Source organism: Falco rusticolus, chromosome 9 (genome assembly GCF_015220075.1).
Source record: "Falco rusticolus isolate bFalRus1 chromosome 9, bFalRus1.pri, whole genome shotgun sequence".
Taxonomy (NCBI): Eukaryota; Metazoa; Chordata; class Aves; order Falconiformes; family Falconidae; genus Falco; species Falco rusticolus.
The window spans coordinates 15,766,401-15,791,615 of NC_051195.1; the positions used below are offsets into that span (position 1 = coordinate 15,766,401).

General features: G+C 40.1%; 1 protein-coding gene across 1 annotated transcript in view; it reads right to left on the reverse strand.

Annotated features, from left to right (window-relative positions):
* ANK3 (ankyrin 3) overlaps positions 1–25,215 on the reverse strand; it is a 208,328-nt gene that overhangs the window by 118,924 nt on the left and 64,189 nt on the right. Inside the window, 6 exon segments of the mRNA XM_037399071.1 lie at positions 5,560–5,658; positions 18,073–18,171; positions 19,377–19,400; positions 19,961–20,146; positions 23,237–23,268; positions 23,271–23,334. Coding sequence (XP_037254968.1) covers positions 5,560–5,658; positions 18,073–18,171; positions 19,377–19,400; positions 19,961–20,146; positions 23,237–23,268; positions 23,271–23,334 — 504 coding nt within the window.

Genomic DNA, 25,215 nt, shown 5'->3' on the forward strand with positions numbered 1-25,215 from the left:
ACAGTGCCCCAGTCCTCACAGTGCCTGTACCCTGCACTCCGACCTCTCCCAACCCCCCAGCCTACACCTATGGCTGACAAGGTTCCTGCAGCACAGGAGGCGGCAGGCAGTCATGCTTGGCTAGTTAGAGCTCATTCTAATCCACAGAGTGGTCACTACCACCAGATGCATCACATGGCATGACGCAACATTGCAATGCAATGTAGGTGGTTACCGGGACAGCTGATCTATTGTTAAGATGATGTCAGGACTCCCACTGTAAAAAGCAAATACACTTGAAGACAGCTCATTTAGCTGCAGAGATTTTTGATTTTTTATTTTTATACTGAAAAGACACCATCTATTCAGCTGGCTTGGTTAATTGCTATATGGCACTAAAAGCATGTAAAACAAGTGCTGAGGCAATCTGAAACACAGATCAAAGAAAGATTTTGTTTAAAAAAAGAGAATCTGAGATTAAAAGTGACTGCTCTGAACTCAGCAAGACTTCACTGATTTTTTCAGGAGATTTTCTACTTGCTTATTTACTGTTTATATAGACCATAGGATGTGAAGTGTAAAATACATTACATGTATTAGGAAGCAAACTTGCCTTAATATGATAGTCTGCAATGGCTCAGAAAAACCATTACAAACGATTATGACAATAATCTGCAGATTAAGGACTCTCTAAGTATGCACTGACATGGTAAATCATATCATCTGTATTATCTATCCCTCCAGAGAGCCTAAGAGCAGTTCCAGCAAAGCCAGGAAGACAACAGGAGTTCTGCTTGGGCACAAGCTTGCCATAGCATTGCACACCCATCTCTGGGGCTGCTGCTCTTTCTTTAGCTTTTATTTAAAACACACACACAGACACACACAAATAAACGAGATTTCAGCATTGTTTCTGGTCCCTGTTGTGATTCAGATAACTGTGTAGCTCTCTGATCATGTTGCACTGGGGTCACAACTGGCTTGAGATTAACAATGATGGTGCGGGCAGTTGAGCCTCCCTGCTGCAGTGTTTCCCTGCCACCACATGTGGCTCTAAGGGACAGACCAGCCTCCCTGTGCTCCCTGGCTACCCCTTCCCTGTCAACACTAACGCAGAATTTCTCTCACATAATGGGATCCTCTGGGCTGTACCCCAAATCCACACTAGCCTCAGTACCACAACTCTCACATCAGTGAACATCAGCTTCCAACGAGTCTATGAACGATGAAATTAAGCACAGCACTTGGTAAAAACTCAGCTGTGATGTAAATACCCAGCAAAAGCTTGTCAAGCTTTGAGCCAAATCCCAGAGCCGGCCCATAGCCCTGGCAGGAGTGCAACAGGCACTCCACTCCCCTGAGCCAGAGGTAGGAGGCATGTTTCACCAGGGGAGCAGTTCCTGCTGCCTCCAGGGTTTATCAGCCCCATTGCGGTTTAGCGAGTCTCCCTGCATGTGCTTCAGCCTAGCAGGGCTCTGTATCTCATGGCTCCTCCATGCTCTAAGTCTCCTGAATTCTTCACTTCACTGACACTATTGCAAACTGCCCCTTCAGTACAAGAGGGCAACAAATGAAGTTTCCTCTTCCTGCACAAGCTAAATGCACTTAAGAGTGCCAAGTGAGTGTTATTCTTGTAGTTATTTTATATCTTAATACATGTAGTTTTTCTGGAGCTGTTTATGCATCATCTGATGTATCTTAAAAGAGCATACTCCACACATTTTCATGCAGATGTGAATGCTGGCCTGTTATTTAGCTGCAAAATCAGTAGAATAAAGATTATAAACACTTATTGTTAATCCAGGTTAGAACTTGCTGGCTGCCTGCTTCAGACACAAATTCACCTTGGCATATACACTATTAGACAGCCAAAGCAAATCAAGGTAATTTAATCGACCTCTCTAATTAAACTTTATTTTTCAAAGTCTTTTCTGGAAGACAGAAAAAACGTAATTAGGGCAACATTCAGTAAACATGCTACATGAGGCATTAATAACTCTTTGCTTAGAACGTTAGTCAAAAACCTGAATGATAAAATCTGCCCTGGATGGACAAAAGCAGTGCACAGTTCTTGAGGAGCAACCTTAAGGATTCAGTACAAAGGCCCAAGTACCAGCTGCTAGACATCTTGCACAGTAAAAGGACAGAGAGAAGATAAACAGCTGGTTAAAATAAACAATGGAACCCAAGCCTGAACTAAAAAAAAAAAAAAAAAAAAAAAAAAAGAGAGATGGCTGAGCCTCAAAAGAGTTTTAAGATCTTTTTTGGAAAAAAATCTCATACGCTTATACATTATCTCAACTCCTAACTGCAGTTTACAGGTGTGCAACACTGTTTTTCGTGCTCATCAAATCTTAGTCTAATGAACACAGAGAAATCAGGAGACCATCATTGACTTTTACAATAACTTAAACAGGATAAGGATTTAGCCCTTCACATTAACCTTTTGCACAGTATTTCAACATTGCAGTTTCCAGGACCATCTGCCAACAGCAAATGCAAATACTCATGGAAATTACTAAGGAAAAGAAATCATTACCCCAACTTATTTAATACTCGGGAAAGGCTTTAGGTGAATTTATCTATAAAATGAATATGTTTGTGAAAAATAAAAATAGACATTACATGGAGCATATTTCCAGTACCCCATGCAGAGAATGGATTGCAGGAACAGATCACAAAACAACAGCTGAATTGCTAAATCTGTCCCATCTAAGAGTCAGAGTAGTGAATCCTGGCCCTATTAGTGTTTGGTCAACAATACAAAACAGTATCTTCTGCATACTCATTTAAGGATGAATTACAGATCTGATACAGGAGAAACAAAGGCCTAGGAATTTCTACCTCTGAGGAAAAGGAACAAACAATTTTCAATAATTTTTATCCTTTCATATGGGTACAGAACTTTTGCCATTCACCTTTAAAGAGGTATTTTGTGTTCTGTAACCAACATTCGCATTAAATAAAATCATGGTGTCCAAGACAAAAATTATTTTAACCAACTAAAAAAATTCTTCTAATCTATCTAGAACCTCTTAAAAAAACCAACAAAGTGAGGTCTCACATTTATAGATCTGTTAAGAGAAGCCTCACTTATTTTCATGTGCAAATCCCATTGTTTATCAAGTTGGGTGTGCATTCAGCACCTGCAGCTGCCCCTTGCAAAACACCACGAGGCTGGAGTCTGACTGGGCGTCCAGCTGAACAGCATGATGATATATATATCAGAAAAGACAGCCCTGGATGCTCTTTGCCTTTCAATACGTTCAGTAGTGGTGATGCTGTTAAAAAAGGATAGGACTGAAGCTTTTGTCATGCTCTATTTTTGTAAGGCCATTCTATATCTGGGACGTTAGGGGTAAAAAAAAAAAAAAAAAAAAAAAAGGTGCTTAAAAGATGAAATTAATGTGAAGTTGACATACCTCAGTTGTTAGGCCTTGGGAAACAACATGGGGTCAGGTAGGAATAACAGGAGATTTAGCAGGAACATGTGTTATAACAGCTCACAGCAATTAGTCTTTGCTATTGAATATGAGAACTAAGCAGACACTCCAGACACAATGTCCTTGTTCCATCTAGCACCACGTTACTCTCAGCCTTCTGTTGCTCCTCCTATTGATTTGTAAATCCTCCCTGACCTACTCCAGCAATGCTCTTCCCTTTTCTCGACCATGCAGCTCTCTGCTCAGTTCAGTGAGTCTCTTCAGCAGAGGCACATGCCACACAGACCACAGGCTGGTAAACCCTTGCCAGGATGAGTCAGTGCTGCCGGGAGCAAAACTTCCACTTAGTCACTAACTTCCAGAAAATGATGCTTCTGGTAATGCCAGAGAAGTGCAAGGATGAGTGACACACGTACAGCACAAGCAGGAGACGTTATTCAAATCCCTTTTGATTTATGGGTGTTTGGGGAAACAGGCAGTCTCTGGGGGAAGCCAGAAAACACAAACCACCACTTCGTGAAGTACACTCATCCATTGCCTTTCACCTCACTGGGAAGCTCTGCCAGACTTGGGAGCTGTTAATGCTTCTGCCTTCTTCCTGAATCCTGTTTCCATCCTAGCCTGTATTTTTAGTTATCTTAATTAGCCTAATGTCTGACCCTGGAGTCTATGATACAGAAAATGAAGTAGATAATGGATTTTCATAAGTAAAAGTAAAGAATAAGTTGGACTCAAACTATTTAAAGTAGTGGTTCCTAACGTTTTGGCTGCAGTGGGCCATATAAATACTTACAGAGAAGAGCAAGTAGTTCCTTGCCATGTCCCTTTCTCCCTGCTCTAACCAAATACACATCTATCATGTCACCAAAATGTGACCCTCCCCACCACATGGTAGGCTAACGCCCCTCAGGCTGGCAGCCCCCATGTAGCACGTAAGAGGCTGCTATTTCAGTCCAGAAATTACACCCGCTGCTCAAGGTATCCATGAAAAGTCATCTCTTCCATATTCCTCAATGAGAAAAAACAGAAACATTTTACAAAGAAATCATGAGTGACTTCTAAAGGTAAAATAGAAGTACTAAAGAAAAACATGTGGAGAGAATGAAGAGATGACAAAATACATTGACCCAGTTTCTGAATTTGCCACAGAAATAAAAAATACCAATGTGCTCAACAAGCACTGCAGGAAATCTCAGAGGCTGCTGAAACACTGAAAAAACAAACAGAAACCTGCAGATACAGTAATAATTGCAGAAAAAAATATTCTTAAGTTATTTCTTTGCTTTTCTTAGAATGATTCTGGTGGAAATTATGTGGAATAATTAAAAATGGAAGATGATAAGCTAATACTGCAAGAGAATGACAATTGTCAAAGAAGTTACAGGCGCAGCTCCTGAAGGGTTACCTCATGTGCACAGGAGTGTGTTGCAAAGACTGCCCTGACAGCCCACAGCACCACTAGGTCTAGATTTACTTCCAAACATTTAACTTTTTCCTTCTCTTTTTGCCACTGTATAAGTAAATAAAATATCTCTAAACTAGTTTGATTGAGTTTTAGCTACTGCAGTCAACTATAACCATATGTATCGAGCTTCTAAGTCACTCAGTGGACAGAATTGCCAGCCTGATGGAAACCATCGCTATGCCCAGCACATTTGCTGGCAAATCCAAACCAGAGCTAAGCACCCAGTCAGACGGAGGCTGAGCTGCATGAGGCTCAGCAGCAGCAGCATTCTCTGTGACACTGCCCTGTGGATAATGAAAGGCAAACACACACTCCAGTTCAAAGTTATTCTTTTAGCATTCAAATTCTGAAATATCTGGATTGAATTCTTGTCTTTTAGTGTTTTCCTGTACATTCACTTCTACCCCCAAGCAGCTAGAAGCAGCTTCTAACGAAGCGCTCTACAGAAAACATGGAAAATTGTTGGTTCTGATCTTTGCCGTACATGGTGTTTCACACACTGTTTTGAGATGTAAAATGTTAGCACCCTATTGCAACCATTTTATAAAAAAGAAATGCAGTGCAGCTATGGTAGCCTGCCAGGAAGATGAGTGATTTAAGCTGTACAGCAACTAACAGGTCAGAGGCAAGAATTCCACACAGTCATTCACAGCATTCACACTTAAAACTTACCCTTGTTTTGGCATCAATTTTAGCTCCTCGATCAAGTAGGAGTTTGACCATATTTGCATTTCCCCTCTTTGATGCAACATGCAACGGCGTGATATCATTCTGTGGAAGAAAAAAACCATCAAAGTAAATATCCATATACCTTTCTTTCATGAACTCCATGATCGTCTTGCTCACAGAATGAATTATGCCCAATTTGCTGAAGTGTAATACAGTTTTGTTTCCCTAGGAGAATGAAAGTGAAGGGAAGCTCTATTTATCCATACGTGTGAATTACCAGCCTGGTACCTCTACACATATATTATGAAGACAATGCAGTTGTGGTTGGAGTTACAAGATGAAATGATTGTGCCTCAGTTCTCAGTTTTTGTATAAGCATTAAATTATGCAACTTTACTGAGTAAACTCTAGCAATTTAATTCAGTTATGGCTGTTTCTAGGCATATAATCATAAGGATTCATACCTCACAACCTCATCAGCCTTGTAGAAGCCATGGAAAATAAATGAAACCATTACATCTGTGGGTCTAATTCAAAAGCAACAAGATGCCAATATTTATTTCAGAACACCATCAGCAAATGCTGAGCCGAAAGCCTTGTAAGCACCTTTGTTTCAGTTACATCACTGATTTCACCTACCAAACTTGTTCCTCTAATCGTCGTAATACTGTACTTCAAGTGAGACTGTAAATATGTATATGTGCTTCCCTAAGTGGTGCCTGGCAGGCCAGCAGCATGCAGCAGCGCTGCACATCGAGGACAGTTACATAACCAATGTGTGCGCACACAAGCACACTTCTTTAACAAGATGTAGCTAGGATGTTTCTTCATGCTCTGATGAGTCCTTTATCTTGTGGTGTATGAAGGCCACATCCTGTACATATTCGATCATATGGAGCCAAGTAAAAATAAAAGGATTTAAATAGAGCATGCAGCTACTGCACAAAGGCAAATAGAATTTTAAAGGAAATGTTTGTGTGCGTTCAGGGACAGCACAAACAGCTGGCTGCATAAAACCAGCTTCCCCGTGACCAAGCAGAAAGCAGTAAATTTTAGCGAGCATGTGTCCTACAGCTGATTGAATCAGTGAGGCACCCCTGGCCTCAAAGAGCTGGTGAGTGGTACAAGTGTTTTACCTGGGCAACAGACTGTTTAACAGTTTTCTCAAAACTGCAGGTGAGTGGAAAGAAAACCAGCAGTGAAAAAAGATCCTATCTCAGATGTGACAAGCTGACTCACAGCTTAATAATAATGCTGAGCACCTAATCCAGCATGCTACATTTTCATTTACACAAAATTTCACTATGAAGCTAACTCACAACTACTAGAAAGTACCAATTAATAATATCACAGAAGTAAAATACATTTAGCAAGATGAAATGATAAAGCTTCTTTCTCCAATATTAATGATCATTAGAGCCCCAAAGCAACTACTGTCCCAGAGTGGCTTCTCATTTCTTTAAAACACCCAAAACAAAATAATGTTTAGCACAGTAAACCAAAAAAATATGCTATGCCTACTCCTTCCAGGGATGTAAAATTGTGTGCTCACTTAACTTGTAATATGTGAGTTGATTTTGTAAAAAAAAAAAAAAAAAAAAAAAAAAAAAGAATTAATTCTATTTGACTGGGAGTTGACATTGGATATAATATGGGGTCAGTATGTTACTGTATCAGCCACAAATAGGACAGAAAAAGATAGGAGAAAAACAATTTGAAAGGGAGATACTTTCTGCTTTTCCTCTCTTCCCAGGAGGAAAGATGTTGCTTAGGTCACAGGGAGAGATAGATGAATTCTAGTTTCCTGAGAAAAAACAGAAGAGGAAACAACTTTCCTGTCTTCAAGTAAAGGGTACTGCAGGTAATTTAGACCGAAGGACCACCTTTTTCCACTTGCTGGGATTGATAGGCAAAGGGGTTAACTCAGTCTGATAGACCTTAGTACCCTGTTAATATGTCAAAATAATTTAGTATTAAAAATTTACTGTATGATAGAGAGACTAGAAGAAATGCATTTTCTAAGCATCAATAAAGAAATGGCGGAGGAAGGGAGCATATTACAAAAGGTAGGACAAATATATATTACAAGTCTGGATCTCATTTATCTTGACACCAAGCTAAATCAATCTAGTGCAGCATAGGGAAGGGTATAAGCATACAAGAATGTGCATTTTGGATCTAACTATTTCCCAGTCCAATTGTTCAATGCTCCTGCTGCCTTAAATGGAGGAGGTGATTCTAGAGTAGATGGATGAGTGCTGGCAGATACACACCTCAACTCCAAAACAGATAACATCCACTAAGCAGTTAAGATTTAGGTCACACTGTTTGCTTGCAGGAGGCGGGGAATTTAAAATACCCGCTTTCATGTTCAAAAAGAAGTCCTGTTCAAATGACCTTTATATCTCTGGTTAGTAGTGAATCTAACAGGACAGTGCAGTTCTCTCTCAGCTTCTGACAGGGGTGAACACCCTGGCTGGGAGTGAGGGGAAACTCTACAGCACCAATACAGGCAGCTCACTTTTGCAAGCTGGAGAGCTAGTAATTCATCTTTCCCCCATTTGATCAGCTGTCTTTAAGAAAAACATGAAGTTAATGTCTGTAGGATCTTGAAGCCTTGAGTTACATTTGATTGAAAATAGGCAGCAAATTCACATTAGGAAGAGATGGATGGATAAAGGATGTGATCACTTTAGACACAGCTCACTGGGAAAAACAACTAGACCCAGATACCCTGAAATAATGAAATGAACAGGAAAAATAAAGCAAACTAAATCCTATATGCCCAGTGAAATATCTGTCCTTATGGATGTTCGAACTCAGCTCCTCTTTCCTGGATAAAGAGCACTGCAGCACTCACTCTCTGCAAAGGAGGATGCAGTTTTCATTGTACTCTACTAACCTATTCAGATAGTTCATAAAAAGAATTAAGAGACAAAGAAGAAAAAGTGTATTTAACCTTTTTCAGCCCTAACAGCTTTGGAAAACACTGTGGGGAAACAAAGGGGAAAAAAGAGAGGGGGCAAGTCTCTATTCAGAATTTAATTTTGCCCTGTAGCTATATGAGTTTTTATTGGTAGTGAACAATATGAAGTAATAATTATGTTGGCTGAGAGCTCAGACTTCATGCAGATGAAGAGATGCATTATGTGAATGCTTGAATAATTACATGCTGAAGTTTAGGGCAAGCAACCTGTCTTTCGTCAATACTGTGTTGTGCCAAGGCTTGAAGAATTATACCCAGATGTATCACGCATACGGCCCCTTCCCATCTCTCACGTGACAATTAAGAATGTGAGCTAAGTGAATACAACTCAGACATCATCATCCTTAATGTTTCTGATGAGTAAACATAAACCAAGCAACTCAAAACCAAGTTGTTTGTACTTGAGATAAGAAACTAGAGATAAAAAAAGCTTCATAATATGTACTGCTTGGGTATAGGTTAATGACACTAAAACTGCGGTATCAGCAAACAATATAGCCACCAAATGTAAAGTTCTGATTTCTTCAGTAAATCAACAGCATCTGCTGTCTTTTCAGTCTATTTTTATCTGTTTGATCTTCTAAAAATTTATCCCTTTGTTCTTAAAATAGAATAGTAAATCAGGAAAATTTTGAAGATGTTTGCTTGCAGTAATAACGCTGAAATGCCTTCAAAAAGTTGCCATTAAAAGATGTGGTTCAGATCTAGAATGTCTGTTGGAGCGCTTCTTGGTCTCACTGTTGAAATATCACATTCTGGGTAATGTCTCAGGTACCCCTCGACACTGAGATCCAACATTTAGTTCAACTTCAGAGTTAAGAAATTCTACACGGAATACGAAACGTAACTTGTGAGAATAGCAATCTAAACCTATGTAATAAATGCTCATGGGATTAGCAGCTAGCACATAGCCTTTCCTCTCCCCCTTGACAGATTTCCTGTGGTATGTGACTTGAAATACTCCGAACCTGTATATAGCTCAAAGTGTGACAGATCAGATGCATGCAATTTTTTTCTATACCGCACAACATTGTGGATGGCTGTTTTCCCTTTATTTCTATCCATTGCCTATGCCTTCCTTCATAGTCTCACAACATCCAAAAACACAAAAGGTGAAATATGACCTGCTTTTACATTCAGTGGCTTTTGCTTCTGCCTGATCAGAGGAAACGCTAAGCCCTTTCAGCTACAGTTCTTTATCTACAGCTTCACAAGAAAATTCAAAAATCTTTTGAGTTATCCTGTGCTGAGCAATTAGGCGCCTACATCTCTCATCTGAAATGAGATCAGCTCCCCTCTGACACATGGCATTACCCATCACAGTTCACCACAGTAGTCAGAATTACTCCTTACTATTACACATTGGCAACACAAATGGTTAGGAAGTCAGAAAAAAAAGGAAAACCTTAAAATTGACAGAATGGAAACACAGTACATCTTTTAAGTGTCATTTTAATGCACTTAGCAAATGAAGAATTCCCGCTGGTTTCTGGTATGCTATGCTGTCCTGTGGGGTTGCCTCTTTCTCCCATCAGTCTGAGTTTACAACCATAAAGATGCTAATAATAAATATGAAAAGTAAATGCTTGCACTTACAGTACCATATTGGGCTCTAAAGTGTACCTTTCAAGAAAGGGTAAACCTTTCCTAGTCATGTGCCACATTGTTTTAGATACAGAGTGACCAGCAGATCATGTAGGAACTGTGAAGACTCACTGGCAGGATCATGGGGATCTGATATTTCTCCTTGCTACTTCCACCTCTAAGCTCTCCTCCCAGCCCCCCAGTGGAGTTTTAATCAGAAAAAAATCACTTCTTAATCTTTGATTATTTTTTTTAAAGTTTCTTACCAAAATGTTCAGATTAGCTTGGAATTTAGTAAGATAGTTCTCAGTTCTCAGCTGAGAGCAGACTCTGGGGAGAGCTTAATATTGACAAAGGATGTGTGAATAAAACACAAGCTGAAAATAGCCAGACTGCTAAAGCAAAAATTTCCTATACAGCCTGGAAAATCCCTCCATGATTAGGGGTTCTTAAAGAAAGAACAGCATAATGTTGGTTGTTGGTTGTCATATACTAGAACTGATATCAACAACACTGCATGGATATTACTATTACCAGTTCCTGGAGGTATGGGATGGTTGCACTGTGCTTCTGAAGATTATCATATGCAATATGCAACTATATCAATATTTTGTCTATAGAAACACTCAATATTCTCTCCATCTGTGTTTTTCTGCAGTTCAGAATTGGAGCTACAACACAGCAGGACCCCTGCAGACAAAAGTCTTATATTCTAGTAGCAGTTACTGGGATCAAAGACTTGTATAGTACTTTCAGAAATTAGAGAAAGTATAGGTACAAACACACAATCAGATGCTTTCCAGGAAACCTTACAACACTGCTTAATTTTTCAGCTTTTTTCTCCTCTACTTAATAACTCTTATATTGTGCTGATTTAGTTCTTGTATGCTTATATACTTGTATTTCTTCTGGCTTGAGAGGTATAAAATAAATCCTGGAAGAAAAGAGTATAGCAAGGAGCTGTTATGACAAACTACCACTAGGGAAATAAAAAGATGTTTTTCTCTTATGTTACTGTCACTTACATACTGCCTGCTCTTTTTGATGGGCTAATGGTGTTCTGCTCCTCAGCCTCAGGGTCATCATTAATGCATGTTGTCCTTACACCACCCTCTCAAAATTACCAAATCTTTTCTCAACCTTCCAGTAAGCAAACTTTCTGCAGGCAAAGCCCACTGCCAGTGGAAATGCGATCTCCTCTAGAATGAGTGCTGTGTACCAGGAAGGCTGTTCACAGGGCTGGATGCAGTTTTACGGCACAGTGACTACCTCCTGTTTCCTTTGGCAAGAAAGATATGGGCAGAGGTCATCTTCATGTAGAGGATTCCCTTGCTGCCTGGACCTCCTGACTTGCTCAAGTACAAAGTGGATGTGGGGGTCACCGACGTTTCTTCCAGGTGTTGCTCTGGAAGCTGCAGAGAACAATTTCTTTCTTCCTTTCAAACCGTTGTGCTCCTCAGAGATGGGTGGGTGTATCTTCAGAGGCATTTCCTCACCTGGGCTAGACAGATCTTTCCACTAGAAGCTAATATTAGACAGAAGAATGATATCTGAACACTCTGGGAACCCCCAAAAAATAACTTTTCCCTAACTATAATTCCCAGAAAATACAGTTTATTCAAAGCACCTTCCTAACCTCCCTGGTCTGCATAGCAGCCTTGGAGAAATGCTGATTTGCACTTTCTTGTTGCTGAATTAGCACAGGGTGGTCTGGACATACATTTCTATCGCAGCTGGCTGGGAACTGCAGCAGATAAAATTGCTTGCCCTCCCTGCGCACTGCTCCTGGGGATGCCCAAGCAAGGCCTGAACAGGAAAGGGTGGGCAATCTGCATGGGTCTGATTTATAGCAAAAGAGCTTTCACGCACAGGATACCATAGGGATGATCAGACTACTAAGGAAACTTGTTTCTCATTTCTTCCAGTGTCTGTTACTTGCTTTAGCATCTATCTGGATACACCTTTCCAGCCCCTAGGTATCAAAGTGCAAGGCAGTCTGGAGCAAAACTGAAGGGAGAAGCAGAGATAAAGAACAAGAAATTCCTCTGTGACTTGTCCTTTTTCTCCAGCATTCCACCCACCCTCAGGCTGAAGATGACCTGATTCTGGTAAAGAAAGTCAAACCCATGGCATGAAGCCCCTGCAACAGTGTCCAACTCTAGAAGCATCAGCTGGGATGCAGGCACAGCAGTTTTCACTATGCATACAGTCACTGTATGCCAACAACAGATCTCCTGGATTGAAAGCCTGGAACGGGAGAGCCCACTTGGTGAATTTCACATCTACATACTAATCACTAGATTGGCAGTTTCAGAAGATAGGAAGTAGATATCAAAATTATTAAAAATCAGGTAGAGTTTGATTCAAAGGTATGAGTGGCTGATGAACAATATTTTTTCTTAAAATAACAGCAATTACTTTTTCCTGTTGAAAAAAATGACACAATAGATTGACTTAAAAGGTCTTTGACCCTCCTTCATTTTGTAACTAGGATTTATCTGCACCTCTCCAACATCAGGTGCCATTGCCAGCTAAGCGAATGGTGCCTGGAATTGTTGCAATCCTTCAAAGCCCAGGTAGCAACTGCACTTATGTGTTAATCTGGCCAAGAGAGAAGACTGACTTCACCCTCAGTTACCCTTTATTCTCTTCCTCCATTTCTTTAGCCCATATATGATTGCCTCCCAGTTAAGCAAGAGAGAAATGTGGTGATGCAATGAAGGGATTTCTTTAGCTTTGAAGGATTTGAGAAGTGTAGCCACACACACAAAAGTGTACTACAGAAAAAGGGTGATAAATAGACATACAAAGCCTGTTACTTCTACAATGCATACCCTGCCAGTAATTGTGAAAGGTTTATTGCTGAGTCTAAGCCCAAGAAGTCAAGTAGTTTGGAATATTTTTCTTTCATTACAAAATGACAAATATCCACCCCAATCAGGAGATCTTGTTTCACTTGGACTGAGGGTATGAAGGTTCTTGGAGCTGTCTCCCTGTAAAGAGGTAGAATCAGGGGCATCACAAGCTGATTAACTGAAATGTTCTCTACCCATACACAGGGAACTTCCCATGTTGTACCATCTTCCCCTCACTTGCAGCAAGGCTAGAGAAGAAAGCACAGATACAGAAATGCTAATGCAGCTTAATGGAAGAGCTGATATGAAATCAGTCACTGAGCTGGAAGAATGCAAACCAAAAGCAGGCACATTTCCAACCCTCCTGGCCTCTATGGTCAGCAGGTACAAAGGCCTGCAGGCACTGTAACACCTGTAAAAGCTCCTGGAGCTATGCCTATTTTTCTTAGATACAGTAGAAGAAGGGAACAAGGGAGTATATGACAGCTGAGAGGCAGGCAGGTGTATACCAGTGGGGGTGAAGGGAGCAGCTGCTACTACACATCACTGGGGACATCATTTACTTACAGTACAGCACCACTGCTCACCTTCTGTCCACACACTAAGAGACATCATCAAGCTCATTTCTTTCCCTGCCTTCATTGCTGGCACTCCTTTCTTCCCTTGGGCATCTCAGAAATGTGTTGAAAACACAGCAGCTGAAGAGATCTCCTCTGCCGTGAGTCTGTCCTCCTTTTTCTTACATCCTTTCACCAACTCATCTTTTCACCACACTTGCCCTTGTACTTAAGGCTCAGAGCATTGCCTTCATCCTACATCCATTCACATTTTCTCCACCCTTTCCCACATTCACTACATTGATGGTGGGAGCTGGCTATTTATTCTGCCCTTCACACATTTGCCTTCATGTTGCCCCATCCACACAAGCATCTTCTGTTGCCATAATCCTCTGTGCTTGTTCAAATCTCTCCCCGGGATACTTGCCTAAATAGTTTAAACATAAATTGAGAGATAGACAAGTAGTGTTGATTCATATTTAACAAGAACAAAGGAAAAATAAAGTACATTTGACAACCCCATCCTACAGTTCACTCTTTCTACTTCTGAAGGCTAAAGTATATACACATAGTATGATTTTAGTTGGGTTACAGCCCTTCCATATCTTTGCTCTGTAGCTTGTCTTAGATTGTCAACAACTCAAATAAGGGCCCTTCCCCCAGAGTGGAGACAGCACGTCATGGATACTGATTACAGAAATTAAAACAAGAGGCAATAAGGTGGCAGTAGGCAGGCTGCACCCATGGGTACCTCTACCTGTTTTGCAGTTTGAGTGATCAAGGATCAAGCAAGGGCTTGGTGTTACCTGGTGCTGATAATTGTACTTTACACTCAACTTACACGGGTGGTCTGTTTGCCTACAAATTCACTGCCCTACTAGACTCTAACTCATCTTTCTGTGAAGCATTTTCATTACCCACAGTCTGATAAACACTAAAGAACAAAATTCAACTCCATATTACTGTTATTTATGCTACGATTCCTTCTGTCACAGCTACTTTATCTAGATTTGCAACCACCATACAGCAGAGATGTGCTCTCTGGATGCCCCACCCAGCTATCACAAGCACAAACAAGCCGTTCGGTGCTCTGAGTCACAGCATCAGCCCGCTGCTCTTTCGGGCTGATGTCATTGCATCTGCACTTCCCCAGCTATATGAGCAGTTTGCCTCTCTCTAATGATGACAACTAATGGAGGGAGAACTTGGAATGTCCAGATCTTGAAGAGGAGGGGAGGATGGCCTCATTATTTTATATGTGCTCCTCATTGGTGCTCTTAAACCTGAACAGAGCTGCTGAAGGCCAAGATTTATTATTTTATTAAAACAAGCACAGGCAGATGATATTTAGTGGTACTTATACCAAACGCTGCTAATTGCTAACATACTAGTATTGCTAATCCCTAATCTTGTTTCTGAATGGGAAAGAATTGACTCAAGACCCCATTCATCTTCCTTGCTCATGTGATTAGAGCCTGTCAAATACTGAATGCTAAAGCCTATGACTGGTTGAAATGCCTTAATGCTCCAATATCGTCAGTTTAAGGACTTGGGAATAAGAGGTCAACATTATCAGTAAGAGCAAAGCACGCATAGTCAGAAGCTTCCCAGAAACCCTTAACCCCCAAGCCTACTCTTAGCTTGTGAACTTCATCTGGGCCTAACCCGGGACCTCTCTCTTGCCAATAGCATGAAATACATTTAGGGATTAGTGTGATTTGGAAAACATCATTTGTGGGGGATATATGAGAGCTGACCCTTATGTTTTCATACTCAGTTATCAGCTTGACCCAACATCTGCTCGTGCTCCTCACCAGCATTAGCAGGTACTGGATCACGCCTTGTAACAGGGTCTTTTAGCTTTGGTTTGATTTATCTTCATTAATAAATCACTGAATGATGCTGTGTCGAATGAATAGTGTCCAGCACCAACACTTTTCACCTGCACTCCTACTTATATTTTAAGAAAGACATTCTGCGTCTGTCTTTATTGAAAATTTCTATTCTCACACTATTATACCCTCCCTCAACTCCCCTTATTAATCACATACAATCTCTAAAAAAGAACTGTTTGGGGTTTTGGGGGCTTTTAAATGTGAGAACTCCTCTAAGTAAAAGAGTAGTTTCTATGCTAAATAAACACAGTGTTATTTTATTGTTTTCATGGGTTTGCAATGCTTATCACTTTGCTGCATGTAACTATATTTTTCTTAACTATAGAAGCATTGAAGTTTTTAGATATACAAACTATCTGAAATGAAAATACTACAATTTGCTTTTGTTATGTGGCAAATGCTCTAAGCAGTAGTATAGTACTTTTCCTCTTGTAAAAGACAATACATGATCAAAATCTCTCAAAAGGAGCTGCTGAATAATCCATGCCACATAATTCCCCTCATAAATATCCTGAATACATGTTGGGGTTTTATTTATTTTTCTCCTTTAATTGAAATATTGCTCCAGAATATTGGTACTTACATTTAATACTATTTAGCAAACAGTTATTAATTAAATAACATTAATTATCAATACTTAATATTAAATATCTAAATTTCTAGACAACATTTATTCATGGCCAGTTTATACCTATTTACTCTTAAGTCAGCATTTGCCTTCAGTTTGAATGCCTCCTGCTCTCCTGAGTTTCTCTCCCTACTGTCCTAGGGACCACTACCACATCCCCTCCCTGGCTTTGTTTTGGTAATATGTGGTGCGCCAAATTCTTGCACAGACTGACTTTATTTTGTTTCATTTTGGTGGGTATTTTTGTTTGGTTTCTGGATTTTGTGGGGGTTTTTTGTTGTTTTATTTTGTTTAGTTGGTTGGGTGGGTGGGTGGGTGGTTTTTTTTTTCAGTCTGTACCAGAAATACATTGGAATAACCTGAAATCAAATTTATTTTTCTGGGCTTTATTTTCTTTTAAACCGTATCACACACACAAGCCAGTGAACAACTAACACAGACAGTTCCTTCTCTTTCTTGGTTGGTAGATTGTTGGAGAAACCAACAGGAGAAATATGTGTTTTCTCTAGCCAAGAGTTTGATCGGTTCTCAACTACAAATTTCAAGGTGTTTCCTTGTTCTGTTGCATGCTTTCTGTAATGACAACCATTCCTGGCTGTGTGTCAGCAGAAATTCCGTAGGCATCATCTTATTTATACAGCCCAAGCCATTACTGAAGAAGATAATGAACAAATGAATTTTTAAGAACTTCAGTAGAAAGTTCTAGTTCCAGCATTTTCCAACACTAATCTTATTTGGAATGTTAGCCCCTTTTCTATCTAAATCTATGTTCCTAGTCACTCTCCCTGCTTTCCCTTCTTTTCCCTTCTTAAAGCCTTGCATATTCTTACAGCACCTATTAGCTTTCTGCCCATGTCCTCTCTACCCTACCATTCTCTAGCCCTCCATCCTGGCTCATTAAATTTTGTGTTACCTCTGCATTTGCCTTTCTTTTGTCTCTGGTCTCATGCCTGGCACAACCTCTTTCTGTGCCCTTCATATATTGCTGTATCCCTGCCCGTATACGTTTCTTTGTTTTCCTACTCTTCCAACTATATATAACTTCCTTTTGTCATTTGCTGCCCTTTACTGCTTCTCCTGCTCACATTTTGTTGTTCCCACATCCTCCCTACCATGACCACACTCCTTCACTCTAATATTCCTCTTTGGTCTCCCAACAGACCCAACCCTTGACAGCAGATAAGGTCAAACTTTGGCCCAGGCTGTGACATGAGGCTCTGCTGGCACTGGGCTCGCAGCGTGGTCCAGCTGCCTGTGGGGGGATGGACCCACTCCCCAGGCAAAAAGGTGCAGCTGAAGCCACCGGTCACCTGCTCCCCATCCAGCCCAGAATGAACTTAGGGGACACCAGGAGAGCCCATACCGTTTCCCTCCTGGCTTCCAATCGTTTTTTATACATTTGAGGAATTACTCTCTCACTCCCTGGGCTGTGCCATGACTTTGATGCACAGCTTACAGGATCAGGAGGGTTAGTTCCCCCACTCTGCCACGGTTTCTGCTATACAGCTGCCATTATCAACTCCCCTCCATCTCTACACTTCAATTTCTGCCTCTCCAGTTTGTCAGATCTCCTTTACACATGTATCATCTGACTCTTGCATATGCAGTGAAGGCACAGATACTTTGTTCTCTGGTACACCTGCACTTCGTCTTCACTGGAAACAACTGCATGTTGAGGGTAATTCAACAGGGACAGCACTCCTGCCATATGTTAAAGCTACAGGTGAAAATAGTTATCTCTCTGAAACACCCAGCTTACCTTTTGCAGCACTTTAACTCTGAAAATAGCAGCCTTTTGGATTAAAACAGTTTTTCAAAGATGAGGACTAGATCTCAGCTCCAGTTCAGCAGCCCAGGGAAAACCCCTTTAACACTGTATGGTAACAGAGCAAGAGCTGTCAGGCCAGGCCCCTCAGCTGGCACGAGCAACTTACCTTTCTATACCTTCACCGGAGAAGTGTTTCAAAGTGATGATTAAGCAAACTAAGCATAACTAAGACTTCACACTTACCCTTGCAGTAAAGTCCACAGCAGCACCTCGGTTTAACAGCAACGTAGCTACATTGATATTTCCATAGTGAGCAGCTATGTGGAGGGGAGTGAACCCACTCTGGAAAAACAAAACAAAACCAACAGATCCATTTTTTTTTTATATATCTCATTAGTACTCTAGAATTTATATCACATCACTGACAAAAACTAGTAATAGGAGTCTGCTGCAAGTCACCATTCCAATTCTGTACTAGTTTTCATTCACTGACATTTATTTATAGACTCTCAGAGAGTCTAAATAAAATCATATTGCTATGCAGGAGGGGAAAAAAATTAACATAATTATTCTAGAAGACCAGAAGTAGGATAAAACTTTCAGTTAATCCAGAAAAACAACAGCAAAACATTTGAGTATTAAAGCAATGATCTGTCTTTTATGAGAAATTAATTTCTAACTAGAAAGATCTAGTTGTCATTGGTATTATGTCAGTCTTGCAAGTTAAATCTCTTAGAGATTCTTCACAGAAGTTCAGCTACAAGCCATTCAATGGTATTTGATAACTGTTTTTTATAAATTCAAAGTAGATGCAAATGAAAACAACATCAAAGACAATTTTAAATTATTAATATGGATTTTTTTTTTTCCAAGGGTTAGTACCATAAAGATCACTCTCCCACTGTGGGCAATCACATCGGGTTATGTTCAGACACCACCCTAATTAGAGGATGCCTTAGTGATAAAATTACTTCAGCAACTTATTTTCATATTTAAGTAGTTTTACTTCCTTTTAAAATAATGCTAAAACATGCAGCAATTCCATCAGTCCTGCAAAGTATGAAACCTTATGGGAACTATATGCATTTCTAAATTGTTAGCAAGCCATGCTAGCTGCCACTGCCTTGCTTTGGAAGTCTTGCAGATATAAAATCACTCTCAGATCATTCTATTTGCTGACACCATCAAGGTAAGTGTCATGCAGAAGCCTAAAATCAGACCTGGATGCACAACATGACAGGGTTGTCTGCAGCTCTTAACACATCTGATAAACATGCTCCATGAGAATCCCTGAAAACTCCATCTTGGGTAATATGGCTCTTTTATGAGGGCAGTTCCCCAGAACACTTACTCTTACTTTTAAGCCCTAGTTTCAGCTGCAGAAAGCCCTGCTATCTAAACTACAGTCTTCTCTAGCACATGCTACTCCATTTAATCTAAAGCATGTATCTATCCTATAAAAGGCAATGCAAAAAGGAAGAGGAAGAAATGATGCAGCAGCACTAAGTCATGGAGGAGTGATGATGCATATATATATTTATATATACCTCTGTTGTTCTATTCACCATCATCTAGGTTAACACAATTGGAAGCAAAGAGGGGGAAAAAATGAACGGTTAGTTCACCACTGGTGATATGGATGCAAAAAGCTTCGTGACTGCTACGTGGCATGGCAGCTCAGATGACAGCACAATCGGCGCACAAAGGAAGCTCGACTGAATGGAAGCTGAATGATCAAGTATTTTGAATGTTAATTGTTACATGTTTACCAAAGTTCTTAAAGTAGTAATTGGACAAACAACTAATCAAATGACTTAATTGTACAGTACCTATAGGCACACCACTGCAGGAGTGGCTTTCATTCGCAACAAATAATTCTAATAATATTTTGCTTATTATTTTCCATTTGCAAAGTTTCTACATGAGAAATTAACCCTGATTTAAATAAAACAGGAACGGGGAAGGAAGAGGCAAAGGAAGCAAATGAAACGTTATTCTTAATCACACACTAGAAGAGAAAGTTAGGTGTAACTCTGCAGCAAAATACTTTGCACTAAGGGAAATTTCACTGGATGTAATACATGTGGTCAGCACTTAATAATATCAAACCTTTTTTCTTTTTACAACTGACCTTTGACTCCACATCAGCATTGTGGTCATTCTGCAGGAGCAGAGCCGCTGCCTTCGTATCATCCTTGCGAGCAGCGATGTGAAGGGCAGGAAGACGGACTTTTCCCTTCGTATCATTTTCAAGCAGCAATGAAACCACCTGGTCATGACCTTGCTGCAAAGCTACTGCCAAAGGCGTGAAACCATCCTGCAACATACAATGGAGACTCTCAACACATGTTCCAAGCTTTCCAGGAGGCAGAAAGCAGAAGGGAAGACATTTCAGCATTATTAACAGTACTGGCTCAAATCCAAATGGAAAGTGTAACATGGTGCAACTTAAAAGAACCCTGCAATGACACTAAAATTGGCGTAAAGTGTTGGTGAACAAGGCCTGAAATGCTCAAAACACCTATCTGGCACTCCAGACTTAAACATAAAATTACAAAGCAGAAGCAAACAAAAATGACTGAGACTTGAGAAAAAAAGTGTGAAATTACTCAGAAATAAACAGTTACATAAATAACTGTGTGTATCATAAAGTGTATGATTATATAAAAAGGTATAAAAAGCTGAAATATTAAAATTAGAATTGTTAGTGGTGTCTCCATAGCAAATTATCATCCATTCCCCCCACAGATATAGGTTATAATCTGTATTTTTTTAAGGAAAAACAAAACAAAACAACCAACCAACAACACTTCAGCTCTATCCTTCAATATATATGTGGATTTAAATTCTTATAATACTTGAATGTGAACAATACATTCTCTCAATACACTAATTATTTTACTACAACTTCCATTTAAGAAAAATGATATAGATGTGGTGAACAATCCTCTTAGAATTATTTCATTTCAGACTAGTAAATTGCCAACCAAAGTAGTGCAGAATAAGAAACCTGAAAAACAGATTTCTTCTTAACAGATCTTAGAGTGCATTCCTCAAACACATGAAAAGTACAGTCTGAGATGTTATTATAATTTTAGTTTTATGGATTCTTAGAAAACTAAAGAATGAAAGAGTTGTCATTTAGATTCTGCTCATTTCCAAACATTTAAGTGGCATCCCAATCCAGGAACACATTTGGCTTTCTCCAAGATAATACCCATAAATCACTCAAAAAGTCACAAATGTGTATTGTTCTACTTGTGATATTTACTACGTTTGACTCTCGGTCAATATATCCAAAGCTTATATTACCAAACTTCTTTACAGTTTAGCAGGTAAACATCTTCTTTCACTTTTGAACTACTTGTCATGATGAAACTGGGTAAGTGTGAAATAAAAGTGTAGCAATGACACAGGAAAACATAGGTCCTTACCCTAAGTCAAAAGAGCAGAGTTCAGGTGTTAACTTCTTGAACTAAAAATAATGTTTTCAGTAAGGAATTTCTCTTTCTGGCTTACCAAACAGAGAGGCCTCAATTTAGGAGAAACAGGAGGAGTTCTGCTAATGAGCATTCTTTTCAAAATTTTGGGAGGGACATTAAAAAAAGAAAAAGAAAAAAGAAAATCACCTGAATTCTTTGGGTACTAACTAGATTTTTTTATTTCATTACTTCTTTTAAACCCGTTTAACCACAGTCTTCCCCTTGGCCCCTGGCTCACCATCCTCCAGGAGTGGGGCAGGGCTCTGGGCTGTGGTCCTGGGCCACGAGTGGCTCCTAAGGTGGAACAGCTGCACAGCCTCAGAGTGTAGGCAGAGAGCAGGGCAGTGTGTGGAAAATGCTGTGTAGCTCTGAAGGCCAAAAAACTCTGTGAGCATCCCCACAAGAGGGCTCTGGCAATACAGCTACAACTGTACCGCAGATACAGAGGCTCCTGCCTGGAGAAACCTCGAGTTCGACAGCCCACGCCTTAGTGCCCAGGAGATGTTTGGCTTCCTGGTCTATGTGCACAAGACAATGGCAGCGGCAGTCAGCTGCTTTACAGAGAAAAGTGGTTTGGCCATCTACACTGCCTTTTCTCATCGGGCTTTCTCTTCTGTTAAAAACACTGGTAACAATAATATTAAAAAAAAAAAAAAAAAAAAAAAGGAACACATTTTCTCCTTTCCAGAGGGAAAAGGCATTGGACAAAGGGGAGGGAGCACTTCATGGCAATCCCAGAACAGCTGCCACCTCCTGGTGTCATCATCCCAGTTTCTTAACTCTGATGAGAGTTGCCCATCATTTCAGTGTGTGCAGAGGCCACTGTACCAAGACCAAGCAAACTGCGACCAAGAGTATTAGCACTGACAAGAACACATTTCCACCACATGCTCTCTGAAGATGCCAACTCACAAAAAGCAATTGCAAGCAAATACCATGATATCAATACTATAATTAGCAAGCACACTTTAAAACATAGGGCAAAGCACACTCCAGAAAAAAAACAAAATGAAACCCAAAAAACTAAAACCAGTATAAAGTAAAAAGTTGGTACGAGGTACAGGGATGCATTAAACTAATTTTGCATTTCATATTTGCAAAAAAAGTAGGACTTTTTCAAATAAACATTGTTTCCTTCATGAATCAGTTCAGCTAGAGAGATCATAATTTAATAAATATTACAGAGAGCACATACTGAAGTACTTTTTTGGTTTTGGTAGTAAAATACTGGAATTAAGACAACTGAAAATTCATCAGATTAAAAACCTATCTCAGTGCAGTATATTTATGACTATTAATATATCTGCTTTTTATTTTTCTTCCAGTTTGCCTTATTTGAGTTAGAATTACTTTCTAAAACAAAAATAATAAGAAGTTCTGGAAAGACCACAGACCATGTTCAAGGATAGACCTTGCATCTTTCTGTCAGCTTGAAATTATCACTGCAGGACCAGATGGGATAACTAGGTGTTACAGAGAGGGTACCAACATGGCAATAAATGTAGTTCAGAACAATGCTCAAGCGCTAAGTAACCCTGGGTTTTCCCTGATATCCCAGGCTGGCTCCAAAGCAGGTAAACACTTGTTCTTGCTTATGGTTGCCTTCCACATTACTCACTATTTTTAATGAAAGCACCAGAGAAGTTTTATATTATGCACACAGCTTCCCTGCTTGAGCACTTACCCTGAAAGATTACCAGTTATGACTAAGAACACATCTATTTTTAGAACTGTTTCTAGTTAAAGTCATTTTTTATTTTAGAAATAGCAAAAGATGGTTATAAATTGCTGAAAAGCCAGTTACTCAGTATTCATTAGCACACTTTGCAGAAAGAACATAAAAGATTAGCTTGATATAAGCTGGCAAGAGTCACTGCTGAAGCATGTTTTACTTTGTTCATAAAGTGTGAAATTCAAACTTTTACCTCTGTGGCAAGGCGTTGACTGGCACCATTGTCAGAAGAAACTTCACAACCTCCAGGTGGTTTTCTTGGGCTGCCATATACAGTGGAGTGAAACCATTCTGAATAGGAAAGCAGAGAGTGTAAACCACTCCCAAACATTTCATACATACCACAAATCTGCAAAACTCAGGTAGATTAGGAGGAAACTAAATAAACTGTGTGCATACATGCCAGTTGATGGTGTGATCTCCCTTGATTAAGTGAGGTAGGAGAAGGATAATATTGTTTAAAAGGACACAGTGAAATCCTTCAGCTGACCCGATACAATTCCCACAGCCAAGCAAGAATACTTCCTTTTATATCTGTTGTGAAGTTAAAGTAAAACCAGTCTGCTCAGACCATTTGGTAGAAACTGGATATTTTTCCAGTAAATGCAGCCCAGCAATGGAAAGCAAAATGGACAGGCAATACAATCCAAGTCTGTAGCAAAAGTAAAAGCGATGGCTTTTCAGAATGCCTCCAATTTTTTCGCCTCCTTCCATTAGCTTTGACTACTCTTTCGCTTGTGCCAGCTACTTAGGCTTTTGTTCCTCAGAGAGCTGGCATTCTGAGCATAGCCTGCCTGTGGTCACTGAGCTACTTCATATTTCAGGCACCAGGAGATCTGAGCATCGTTGCTTCTCAGTAGTTTGAGACAGAGGTTTATCAGTGTTTCCAACCACATTACAGCATTCTCAAATCTGCTTGAGCGAGCGATTTCCAACTCAAGCAATACAAGTATCAGAGGCTGCTAGAAGCTTAACTTCATTCTTTGGCCGTGCTTTCCCTTACAGTCAATACTTTCTGTCTTTAACTGTATACAGGTCACAGCCTTTCAGGAATTGAATTTTTACGACTAACGTTAAGGCATGTATTTTTCCGCTATGTTCTAGGGCATTTCTGAAATTCACAGCTTTGACATCACTCAAAAACCAAAAACAGCAAAACGAAGTCATGAAACCTGTCCTGGGATCAAGATACCTCTAAAGGAATTTATAAAGTTGCTGATAAAGCACATGAAATTGCTTTAGCTTTTGTATAGCACTGCCTGTCCCTCGGTCTACAGAATTGTAAACTAGTGGTAAATACATCTTACAGTAACAAATTAAAAGGTCCATATACTATTGACTAAGCAGTTTGGCACTGCAAAAGCAACCAAAGCCGAATCAGCCAATAAGAACAACAATCCCTTTCTCCTCTGATCTATCCTGGCATTCCGAATTAGTCAGACATACCACTGCTGCCTTTTTGCCTGATCCCTTTCCTTCCTTATGTACCAGCAAGGTGATGATAGCCATTAAACCTTTTGGCCTCCTGTTTCACTGGGCTCGTTAGGGCACTGTCTTCTTCTCACTATCTTCCAGATCTCATGGCATCGTGATTTCTGTGAACCTCAGGCTTCTTTTAAGTAAACTTCACACGGTCAGCTGCAATGGGGGCAGCAGCTCCCCACTTCAGCTGCTCCCTCCTAAGATCCCCCCAGACCTCTTGCTCTACCACACACCGCTTCTTGGTGATTACTTGAGAGGGTGGGGAGGACAAGGAAGAAAATAAATACAAAATAAACCGGAGGTAAGAGCTAGTTAAAAACAACAAGTAAAATGGAAGAGGATATTCATCTGCCCTTAAATAACAGAAAAGTTCAGGAAGTGCTTCCATATCACTGGGTTTGACGTTCATGTCTGCATGTGGCCAGGGCAGGACATTTCGACAGGGTGGAAGGCATAGGGGGGAACAGCTCAGCAATTCAGCTAGAGCAGTTACAAAGGACACTGACCTAGATTTTCCCAGGAAACCTAGGGAGCCAACAGAGATGAGCTGAGAAGAGTTGGCCATATATTTGCATCAAAGAAAGAATATCAACATTCCGAGCTCTGGAGAGGTGAAGGGAAACCATAACCCCGCTTTCCCTATTGGGAATTCCCCATTTCCCTATGGAGAAACCACTAGCAGTGAATTCT